The sequence below is a fragment of the Microtus oregoni genome, unplaced genomic scaffold, assembly GCF_018167655.1.
Source record: "Microtus oregoni isolate MIOR12 unplaced genomic scaffold, Mior012 000092F_ref0000046, whole genome shotgun sequence".
Classification (NCBI taxonomy): domain Eukaryota; kingdom Metazoa; phylum Chordata; class Mammalia; order Rodentia; family Cricetidae; genus Microtus; species Microtus oregoni.
The window spans coordinates 2908901-2921475 of NW_024544604.1; the positions used below are offsets into that span (position 1 = coordinate 2908901).

General features: G+C 39.4%; 1 protein-coding gene across 1 annotated transcript in view; it reads left to right on the top strand.

Annotated features, from left to right (window-relative positions):
* Positions 1–9134: 9134 nt before the first annotated feature.
* Positions 9135–12575, top strand: part of LOC121442640 (ornithine transcarbamylase, mitochondrial-like) — a 30328-nt gene continuing 26887 nt past the window's right edge. The window contains exon 1 of the mRNA XM_041644241.1: positions 9135–9304. Within this exon, the coding sequence (XP_041500175.1) occupies positions 9228–9304 (77 nt within the window). The 5' untranslated portion in view covers positions 9135–9227. The remainder of the gene's footprint in view (positions 9305–12575) is intronic.

Consider the following 12575-nt stretch of genomic DNA (forward strand, 5'->3'; position numbering starts at 1 on the left):
TTGATAGCTAATTTGTTGTAGCATTTCTGAAGAGGAATGGTACTGCTAATTTTTATCGTTTTTCTGCACCTTAGTTTATGATAGCAATTTCTGAATCAGAGTTCTTGCAAGAAAAAGGATTTAGTAAGAAAATATCATATAAGTCAGAATTTACAGGCTTTCTGGAGAGAAGTGCCTGGGTGAATGGAGTAAACTGGGCGAAGGAAAGCAACAGCAACAGAAGCTTGGATCTGGATACAGTTGATGCCTTTGCATAGTCTGCAGGGATTGGTTTTAGATGCCAAGGCAAGGCCAGGCTAAGAACTCAACACAACCAGCACTGTTTATTATTAAGGATACTGTAAATCTCATCTCACCAGGCTTATTCCTCAGTAATCCAAGGTTCAATGTCCTAGGTGGTCCTAGTATCCATTGGGTCCTCTGAGCATAGCCTGGCTTTGTGGGTTAGAGAGGGAAGGTAATACAGTAAGGTGCACAATGGGAGCTGGATGGGAAGGTCTGACGCTGTGCATTAACATCTCCTTTTATTTCTCAATCCATGGTGGAAGCACTTTCATTAGGAACACCAAAGTTATTTTCTAGTTCTCACTTTCTCCCTACCTTTTTGACTTTGGAGAATGTTACTGTACTTTTCTAGTGTTCCTGGAGAAGAGAATTGGATTAAGATATTCAGGCTCCATCTTTCTAAAACATGATTGCTGATGCTCCTGACGGTAGTTTGGAAGGTACTATGTTCACAATAAAAATGTAATAAATACACCATGTATGATTTTCCCTTTTTATATAATGAGTTGTTCCAAATGATCATGTTAAGCCAGTTTCTCTTTTAATTATGTATACAATATTTTGTCTGTGTGTATGCCTGCAGGCCAGAAGAGGGCAACAGACCCCATTACAGATGGTGGTGAGCCTACATGTGGTTGCTGGGAATTGAACTCAGGACCTTTGGAAGAGCAGGCAATGCTCTTAATCTCTGAGCCATCTCTCCAGCCCCCAGTTTCTCTTTTAATATGGGACTTTTACACATGCCAGGTTCTATGTATTTGTTGAATTTCTCTATAATATTAAATACAGAAGCATTTTCCTCACTTGCTTCTTGAGATTTCTTATTGATTTTAGTAGTTTCCTTAATAACTTATCTCTTCTCTACCAATTTAAAATGTATATAAAAAATCAAGGTGAATCTAAAGGCGGGCAATGATAAAGGAAGTTGATATTTAAGAAGGCCTTTAAGGTCTTATCAAGGTTGAGGCTTGAGTTCTACTTTAAATCTCTTATCTATCTAATTATTTTACCACTTTGATTAAATAAAGGGAAAATTGGTATTGATGAAAAGAGAAAGCACAATCAGACAAGCAGATAAGCAAATAATTGAACACATTATACTTACTTAATAGAGTTAAGGAGCAAAGTCAGGTGCCAGCATCACTTTAGCAAAACAAAGGCAGTATCAGGATCAAAACAAGAAACCAGCACAGAGTGTTCAGAAGAATTTGGTCAGTTTCAAAATTGTGAAATACTTTTATATGACTTTGGTTCCAGAGTAGCTCTAAATTCTGAGTGAAGGACATGTTCATACCCTTCAATGAAAACACGATTTTTTTCATCCTTTCTCATGCTTTGATCTTTTGTAGGCTCTCACAAAAGTCCCCAGATTCCTTCAAACACAAAATTGGGTGGGCTTCCAGGCATTTTCATCCGGCAAGTTTAAAACATCATTCCACTTAGAATTGTAGCAGGATAACTAGCAAATGGCTTTTGTTTTAAGTTGATCATACAGTTTCTTTTAAACTAAACGATGCACTTCTCCTTTCTCCCCTTTCTGAAACCAGATTGCTTGGATCAGTTATCCTTTCTGTCCTGGGTCTTGCTGCTTTGATTCAAAGCACATAAGGAAAACAATACATGGTAGTGATATCTGTCCTAGCTTGTGATTTATAAGCTTGCAGTGTATGAAACAATAACAATTTAACAGAAAATAAGCGTGCAGTCCAATTTTTAAACCTTTTCCATTCAAACATCATGCTGTCTGATAAGCTCCTATGCTAGACAGCAAGAGCAGGCCACAGTGCCCACTCAACTGCATGATCACAAAGAGAAATAACAAGCTGTGTTCCGTGTGTTGTGTTGCTAAGCTACGACTTTCCGTGGAGCACGCATTTTGAATGCATGAGCTTATTTGTACATAACCCCCATTATAAGTTGAGGAACATTTGAAAGCTAACCAGCACGTGCAAAAGAGATGTGAGTAGTACACTCATTAATTACAGAAAGGGACTCTGGGTTAGGTGAGTCAGTGACATTATCAGGAACTGAAGGTGCTCTTCATACATTACTGTCATCTGATCTTGATTGGGAGAAGCCTAATTTAGAAAATGCCTGAACTGCTTTCATGTCTCTTGTTGCTTTGAATAAACAGGATTTAATTGCAAATTATAACTGGAAGAGTAGGGTTGCGGTCCTGGTAGGGAAGTGACTTTGCGAGCCAGTTTTATACTTCTACTTTCTACTGGCAGGCAAAAACTGCTCTTGGCATCATAGAGTGCTTTGCATTTTTGAGGCACTTCACAATCACTAATTGCATTATCTTCTTTCCATCCCAAATGAAGTAGGTTGATTAGCATGACAGGGTTATGCAAGAACAGTAAGAGATTAGAAACTCAAAATGTTAGGTAGTCTATGTACTGAGAAGAGCATTCTCTGTTTTCACATCATTTTTGGGGAAAAGAATCCAAAAGATGATACCATTTCTCATTGAGAAACATTGAATTTGTTTCTTTTTGGTCTTTGATTAGTTAAGAGGTTGGCAATTAGATGCAAAGTGACTTTTTAAACTCAATCCTAAATAATAGATGAAAGAAAGAAGCCGACATCAATACTTCTATTACTAAGAAAATAACTAGAACTTGCCTATGACTAGGACAGAGGTGATCTCCCCATACAATCGTGGTTGCAATTTTCAGAAGCATTTATCAAGTGCTGGAATACACCACTTTGCTACAGCACTCTACAATCTACTATAATCTTTAATCCTTATAACAATGCTACAAACAGGAATTTTGTTTAAGTGCCACCTCTTAATGGGGGAAGAAACTGAGACTTAGAGAGACTGAATAATTCACACACAATAAGAGTCTCTCCATCCTATAGCTGACTCCCAAACCTTTGAATCAGTTCTCCTTATAATGATTCCCATTGTGACCTGAATATTTCCTAATGGCAGTACATTGGGTAATAACCCAGAGCATGACTCCAACAGTAATATTTTCTATTTCACAAGAGAGAAGAAATATTAGAATCCAGTCTGCTGACCAGCATTTCACATGGTTCAGAACTTTGGTCTTCAAATGTCTCAGTTGAAAGGGGATGGTGAGGAAGGGGGTGCAGATAATCTTTACTGATTTCACAGTTTTCCCTAGGGCCTGCCTGTTTGAACAAATATTTAGCAGTGACATAGAAAGAGAACATCCCTAAGTCAATATTTTTAGTCAAAGTCCCATTACCATCTGTTAATTGAACAGTAATTTTCAGATTTTCTATAAATCATGAGCTCCTCAGATGACATATTTATACTCGGAAAGAAAAATATAGCCAGATGATAGGTAATTTGATTTTTTTTTTACTATCTTTATTTTATTTTATTTTCCATTGCCAGTTCTCATGCACATCCAAGCTATATACAGCTTATGAAGCACTGCCAAGATAATAAGAATTACTGGATTCTCCAGCACATGGATATGACCTCGAACATAAGGGGACCATAAGAAAAGGGAAATTGCACACCAACTTATGAGGGGGAGGGGCTCAATATAACCTAAAACTTTAGATAAAACAACTAAGAATGGATCATGGATCTGAATTCAATATAAAATGTAAGGCTATAAAATCTTTAGAAGACAACAAAATAAGATGATAAACTGAACTTGATCAGATTACAATTTTTTTTGTTTTATGAAAGGTACTGACCTGAGATATAAAAGAATTAAAGGAATTTAAAAACTACATCCAATAAAGGTCTTATGGGGGCTGACGAGATGGCTCAGAGGTTAAGAGCACTGTCTGCTCTTCCAGAGGTCCTGAGTTCAATTCCCAGCAACCATATGATGGCTCGAAACCATCTGTAATGAGACCTGATGCCCTCTTGAGGAAGGTCAGTCGTCCTCATCAACTTATGAAACCCATTATGGACAAGTTCAACAGAACCGCCATTGAACCTATATTTCTAAAAAAGGATATAGGGATGACAACTAATCACAGGGAAAATTTCTTGACATTATTCTCCTTTAGTGAAATGCAAATTATTATCATAAATTAGGATGGCAATCATGAAAAAATACTGAGAATACCATTGCTGACATGGATGTGTAGCAATTAGACCTTTCTTGAATTCTTTATGATGCTGCAATCATGTAATATTCCTAGAAAACACTGACAGTTTCTTCAAAAGTTAAGCCCACATATACTGTGTAACGAAGCCATATTTTATAGGTGTTTAACCTAAATGAATAGTATTTATATTTTTACCAAAATCTATACATAGATGGTTGCAGAAGATCTATTGGCAAGTTCTCTGAACAAGAGATAACAGAAATGTTCCATAATGGAAGAAATAGGGAAATAAACTGATATATCCACACAGAGAGATACTGCTTAATAAAAAGGAATATCATAGTGATAGTATAATAATATGGATAAATGATGAATCTCAGAGACGTCATGTTGACTGAAAGAAGTCGGTCTCAAAAGAGTTTATCCTATATGGTTCTGTTTATATTGTATTATGGAAAAAGAAAAACTGCAGGAAAGAGAGAAAAGATTAATATTTCGTGGCTTAGGAGAGAAGAGAATGTGATTACATGTTCATTTCAAAGGTAGTCTTTGGTTGTTAGAACAAGTCTGTGCCCCAGATGTAGCGGTGGTTATCTAATCTGTGCAATTTACACAGTAATATAACGGGACACTTCAATAGTCTCCTCTCAATTTTAGGTACGTCTTAAAATTCATGTAAACACAGAAAAAAGTTAAGATTATGATATACTAATTTACAATATTTATCAATAACAAAACATATCAGTTTGTAGATATGGCTGGCTCAGTGGGTTAAAAGTACATACTGCTCTTAAAAAGGACCCAAGTTCACTTTCTAGCATCCACATCAGTTAGCTCACAATCTGTAACTCCAGATCCAGAAGATACAACATTATCTTCTGATCCTCATGGGTGTCTGCATATGTGCTCATGCATGCACACAGATATATGTGTGTACACATGCATACTCACAAACATACATAATTAATAATTAAATAAGTCTTTAAAGATCAAATACATCAATTTAAACAAAAATAAAATTCTTTAAGTATTGTTTTCCACTAGCAAGTAAAGAAACTTACCTGTTCAAGGTTATTCAACCAATATATGTGGATCTGAACCAGAATCCATACCTATTGGAAGGATTTTGCTATTTCTTTGTTCTTACAGGAGAAATAAACCTTCAAACACTAAGCTAATTTTGTGTTGTTGGCATTTGGCTACCAGTGCACAATTTTTTTAAAAAAAATCCAATTTCATAATGCTTTAAATAGTAAAGACATTTATTATTTTAGATTGTAAGGGGATTTGGTGGTAGGAAAGGTCATGAGGTTGAATGGTGTTGAAATTTAATAAGGTCATGAAAGACTAAGATCCATTCCCACCTTCTAACACTGCCAATCACAACCTCATTCTAAGGTTGCTTCCCGTCCTGCTCACATGATGTATGCTCATTTCAGACAGCAAAATAAGCCCATTTGTTCAAATTCAGCTTCAGGTATATCACCCTCAACAATTTCACAAAACTTATAAGATCTAGACATGTACTGTATGAAATTCTGTGACTTCTAAGGCTCTTTAAATATTTATTATTATGTATGTATGTAAGAAGATGTCTGTGTCTGTGTGAATGTATGCCATGTGCATGTGTGAGTATGTGAAGTGTGTGTGTGTGTGTGTGTGTGTGTGTGTGTGTGTGTGTTCCTACAGATGCCAGAAGAGGGTGTTGGCTTTCCTCAAGCTGAACTTAGAAGCAACTCCATCCAAAGTGGGTTCTGGAAAACGAAACTGGGTCCTCTGAAAGAGCAGGGAATGTTCTTAACCACTGAGCCATCTGTCTAGCTGTGATTTCTAAAAATCAGAAAGAGAACATGCTATAGAATTATTTATGCACCTAGTAACACTGAAATAAATCAGTACTTGTTACTACAAAAATGTAACTTATTTATTCAGAGCTCAAATTCGTAATCTTTTTAAAAGTTTATCTATTTTATTTTTATTTTATGTATATAGAAAGAGATCGGTCTTGTTAGGGTTTCTATTTCTATGATGAAACACCATGAGCAAAGACAAGTTGGGGGGCTGTTATTCGGCTTACACTTCCACATCACTGTTCATCATTGAAGGGAGTCAGAACAAAAACTCAAGCAGGACAGGAACCTGGAGGCAGAAGCTGATGCGGAGGCCATGGAAGGTGCTGCTTACTGGCTTGCTTCTTGTGGCTTGCTCAGCCTACTTTCTTATAGAACCCAGGACCACCAGCCCAGGGATGGCACCACCCACAGTGGGTTGGGCCCTCCCTCATCAATCACTAATTAAGAAGTGCTCTACAACAGTGGTTCTCAATCTTCTTAAAGCTTAAACCCTTTAATACCTCCAATTGCAGTGACCCCCAACCATAAAATTATTTTCGTTGCTACTTCAGAACTGTAATTTTGCTACTGTTATGAATTGTAGTGTAAATATTTTTTAAGATAGAGGTTTGCAAAGGGGTTCTCAGGATGAGAACCACTGCTCTACAGGTTGCCTACAACCCAATCTTATGGAGGTGTTTTCTTAATTGAGGTTCCCTCCTCTCAGATGACTTTAGCTCGTGTCAAGTTGACATGAAATCAGCCAGCACAAATCTTAGAAAGCAGAAGCAGGACAGAAGGAAAATGAGTCAGGAGAGCCACTGATACGACATATGTTGATGGCCAACTTGCCATGGGCTATAAGGGAAATTAAATGAATTCTAGTGAAGACTGTTAAGAGGCATCTGTAGACCAGGCAGTGGTGGTGCATGCCTTTAATCCCAGCACTCGGGGGGCAGAGACAGGTGGATCTCTGTGAGTTCAAAGATAGGCTGGTTTACAGAGCTAGATCCAGGACAGGCCCCCAAAGCTACACAGAGAAACCCTGTCTTGAAAAAAAAGAACAAACAGCAGCAACAACAACAAAGAGGCATGCATTGAACATACTTTACCTCGGCTCATATAAGGGGCAGGGACCAAAATGAGGAACATATTCTCAAGCAGAAAGCTTGAACTATAAAGTGGACATTATTTGTGAGTATGGTGAAGGGGTTTTTGTGGCAACAATGAGACAAATAACTTATACAAGCACAAAGCCTAAATGGTTAAAAAAAAAGCCCTCCGTGTGTGATGCAATCAGAGTCGGCCTAGTTGAGATGTACCTCTCCATTCCACTGACATAGCTTCATTTTGAGAGTCAAGGAAATAGCCTTTAGTACCCTCCCAACTGTGGTGCGGGGCCTCTAACCCAGTCTCTGTGGTAACTTCAATTTCTCTTAGCCCTCTCCCACTCTGAGCTTCTACTTCCTTCAATTAGAAGGGCTGGTGACTTACTTTCTGAAATGCTGCCCACATTCTGTAGCCTAAAGTCTTGCATTTTGCCCAAACACTGCACCTATGAGTTGGTTGTGTGGATGGCACAAATTTCTAACAATATTGGGGTGAAGCTCGGAGCTTTCTAGTGGCATATGCTCTTCAGGATCTGGCCCAGCATCCCCTCCCCTCCGTGTATTCTAAGAATAGTTTTAGTCCCTCAGACCTGTCCAGCTGGCCTGCCTTTCCGCCGCAAAGATGCTTCACTGTCTTCTCAAACACACAGCCATCCTCTCTCCTCCTCGGCACTTTCACCCTCTGCCTTCTGTACTGTGCGTTTACAAACCACTGCTTCTGTCTGGAGCGCTCTTTCCAGAACATAAGATTTAGCAGAAGTTTGGAAATTCAGTTTCCCCCCTGTTCATCCGAAATCATTCTCCATAAGTAGAAGGGAAGAGTCAAGATTTATTTCCTTGCCAATATCAATGATGCTCTCATAACCGTGTTTGTTCCTGAAGTAGCCATAGCTGACTTTCAAATGACGTTTACTTGTGGTATTCTACAAACTTCTAGCAGGTGCCTACCAGGGGTTGCTAAGTCATATGAATTGACAAGAGGAGACAGCTGCCTCTCCCCCCATTGTCTTCCAGCCTTCCTGGCTTAAATGTTTTCCACTTTTGTGTTATGCAGAACAACTTTATCTGAATCTTCCAAATGGACGTACACCAGAAATATTATTTATGAATGCTATCACGGTTGTTGAAATCTTAAGCTCTGCAGTGATGAGATCATTTCCTATTTTGAAATTCTAGTCTACCCTGTTGTCTGACACAGATGAGAATTTGAAACCAGTCAATTTCAAGGTATGGATAAATGTACGGATGTGAAGCTGCAGATCTCAGTGACCTGGGAGTTGCTGGGGGAGTCACTGGTGCTCGATGTAAGCTCATACCAGAATCAATAAATGCCTACTGATTTATTAAAGGTCTATTATGTGCAAGACATAAAAGGAACCCTGGGACTGAGATCTTTTCATTATACCTCTATGCCTCTATGCGTTTTGCCATGGAAACCCAACTTCCAGTCGACCCTCTTTCTATTTGTTTCTTTGGAAAGGCTGGGAGTGGCAGGTAAGAAAGCGAAATCAACAGGAATTCTCAGGGCTGTCATATCTCCATCTGGGGTTTTGTGCTGCCAATTCCCATTTTCTGAATGAGTTATTTCTGTGTCCCTTCGCAACAGCCAGCACCGCAGTGCCTTGCATATATTACATGCTCAATGGATACTTGTCAACTGATTTTATACAAGCAAGTGACAGCATAAATACATTATGAAAAAACGAAGAGCTTGGGCTCTGAAAGAGTTAGGATTTTTTTCTTTAAAAAACAACACCAGAGTTAGGCTTAAAGTTCAAGTGGCCCCGCATGCACCCTGGCCTGGCTGTCTCTAAGCAGGCTGATCTGATAAGGTGCTAGGACCTTTGCTCCCTCTCTTCAACTGAAAGCATTCTCAGCTTGCCAGTGGCCCCCACTACCTGACTGGCTCAGGAGCTCTCCAGAGCAGAAATCTCCTCCTTCGCACGAGCAAAAGAAGATGCTGTCTAATTTGAGGATCCTGTTCAACAATGCAACCCTTAGAAAGGGTCACAATTCCGTGGTTCGAAATTTCCGGTAAGTGACAGAGAATGGGATCTGGTCAATCCTGAACGCTGGAATTATGTTCTGCAGGGGAGGGAGTGTCCACAGTGCTTCTTTCTGCTGAGTAAATTGTAGTAGCCCCCGTTCACAGTTGTATAAGACATCTCTAATTCTAGCTGAGTTTTCCTCTGTCCGTCATTGTATAGCTGGATTATGCCATGCTAACCAAGGCAAGTACAACAGACTAAATGCTCTTGACATCTTCCATTTGAATAGATTCTAAATGAGCTATTGGCTGAAGGAAACTAGAGGCAGGAATTTACAAGAGCCTTCTACTCTTACTTGGTTTTTCTGGAAAACAATGTGTCACTCTAGGTTGTCGGGACTAATTCAATTCTGAAAAGACAAAAAAAAAAGCTTCAAATGTAAGTGAAGTGAACACTTGCAGAGCTGCCGCAAATGAAGCTTAAGGATCTGCGGCTACCGCTATCTACAGCTGGCTTTTCTTTCACTGAAGTAAAAATTTGAAACTCATCTCTGAAATTACTGGCATGTACAGCAAAGGAGTGTGTTTCCAATGAATTCATTACAAAAGCTTATCTACTGACCTCTAACAGACACGGAGCACACGGGTGAAGTTGGCATGCCATGCGCCAGTGGTGAAGGGGGGGCAAGAGGAATTAGCTGATTAACAAACTCATTAGGGGCAGAAAGCTTCCAGAATAGTTGTTTGATGACAATCAGAATTTCGCCAGAGCCTTTTTGCACTCTAAACCTACCAGCAAAAGGATTACTAAGGGGAGGTTCCAGTTGGCAGTTTTCTCTCACTATTAAGAAAGAAATGTATCTGTTGCCAGGCAGTGGTGGTACACACCCTTTAATCCCACCACTTGGGAGGTAGAGGCAGGAAGATGTCTGTGAGTTCAAGGTCAGCCTGGTCTACGAGAGCTAGTTCCAGGACAGGCTCCAAAGCTACAGAGAAACCCTATCTTGAAAAACAAAACAAAACAAAAAAACCCCAAGAAAACAAACAAAAAAAAAGGTTTCTGTCAGTCAGTTTGTGGTGGTGGTACGTACATGCAGTTAATCCCAGCACTTAGGAGCTTGAGGCCTGCTTGGTCTACAGAATGAGACCCAGGATACCAAAGGCTACAACCAGTGAAACCCTGTCTTGAAAAACAAACGACAAAAGAAATGTATCGGTGACAGTGGTCCTTGGGCTTCCTTGCTCTCAATTACCTGATAGATCTAGGTTCACTGGCCTCCATCTTTAGCACCCCTTCTTTGGTATACTGCTCTCAGGTGCAAGACTAATATTATACATGATATTGTAAAGTAATCCCATGTTATCAGTCCAGCTGAGAACCTAACTCATCTAGCCATGCCTTCTTTTATTTTATAGATAGATAGGATAAGTAGACCCCAGGGAAATTGTGGTGTCTTATCACTTAGTGCCAGAGGCACATCATTTAAATAAATCCTTAAAATCACCTGGGGGGTGGGGGAAACCTTCAGGTTTTAACGAGCTATGGAAATAATCCCTGAAAGTATAGTCTCCCTTGAGGTTTTGGAATCTATAGCGATGGCCTCCAGCCTTGGCAGCATTACTAATTGGCTGCATGACCTGGAGCAAGTCACTGAATGTTTCTGCAATGCACTTCCCCTACAAAATGGATGGGGCAAAATATATGCTCTATATTATAGGGTAGTTCAATCACTCATTCAGCAAGTACTTATTGAGTCCCCAATTTGGTCCACTCAGTATGCATCGTGTTTGAGAAGCAATGGTAGATAAGGCATGCTGGCTAGTTTTAGGTTCTCTTGACACAAGTTAGAGTTATCTGAGAGGAGGGAATCTTAACTGAGAAAATGTGTCCACAAGATGGGGCTGTAGGCAAACCTGTAGGGTATTTTCTTAATTAGTGATTGATGGGAAAGGGGCCAGCCCATTGTGGGTGGTGCCAGGTCTGGGTTGGTGGTCCCAAGTTCTATAAGAAAGCAGGCTGAGCAAGCCCTGTGAGCAGGTCAGTCAACAGCAGCCCTGAATGGCCTCTGCACCTACTTCTGTTCAGGTTGGGTCCTTGTCCTGACTTCCTTCAGTGCTGAACAGCGCTGTGGAAGCATGAGCTAAACAAACCTGTTCTTACCCAAGATGTTTTGGCCATGGTAATTTCATCACAGCAATAGAAACCCTAATCACGACATAAAATATTTTATTCCAGTCACATAAAGTCACGCTCTAGTGATAATCGAGATAATTTGTGCAAAAGCTGTAAAATAACAGATAAATGCTCCCTGTTTTTCACTCCACCTCACTGGGTAACATCAGATAAAAAGGTGGTTCCATTTTATAGTTTTCAACAACAACAAAAAAAATCACTGAATCTAAAATACCATGGTGAATAAACAGCCAATGCTTAGAACTTAGACATACATTCTTTTTAGCAGGTTATATGCAACCTTAATTTTTATAATCCTAGCAGGTTGAATTTTATAAGAAAAACCTCTCCCAAATAGTTGTCTTCTTTGACCAGTACTAATATTCTCTTATTCGTATCTACTAACCTCAGTACTAATATTCTTTTATTCGTATCTACTAACCTCAGTACTAATATTCTAAAATCCTAGTGAGCCATTTCTAAAGCCAAACAGAATCTGGAGCAAAATCAGCTGAATTAGCCCAAAACTATACTGGCTTTTTGAAAATCCTAGTGTCATCTAGATTTTTGAGAAAATGAATGGTATATGTCCGATGAAAAATAAGAGAATGCTGTGTGATGGTTAATCTCTTCAACTTGACTGGACTGAGTAGCATCTAGGATATTAGGAAAACATAGCTCTAGTGTGTTAGAGAGAATGAACTCATTAGGAAACCTTGCCTATTCTCTCTGCTTTCTGGCCACCATAATGTAAGTTGCTTTTCTATGACGCATTGTTTCAAACACAATAAACTGAACTTCCTGAAATGACTTTCTCCCGTAAGTTGTCTATTTAATTTCTCCCGTAAGTTGTCTATTGTCTGTTTAATGGCGATGACACAAGAGCTATGGACACGCACTGAAAGGCTCTGCATAGGGTATTCTCATGTAGTGTGTGTATTTGGTATTCCTACTGCTTTATTTAGACAAACTAGCTACATGGAGATTAATTCCAAACTGTCAGTCTCTATCATGCCTCTCAGACTTTGACAGGGCTCCTTGATAACCGAGGAAAGCTCCTTGTAAACACTGTTACTCTTTTGCGTTGATTTTCTGCCTTCACCCAAATTTGAGCTCTTTCTCTCTTTTCCATCTCTGGGAGAGGA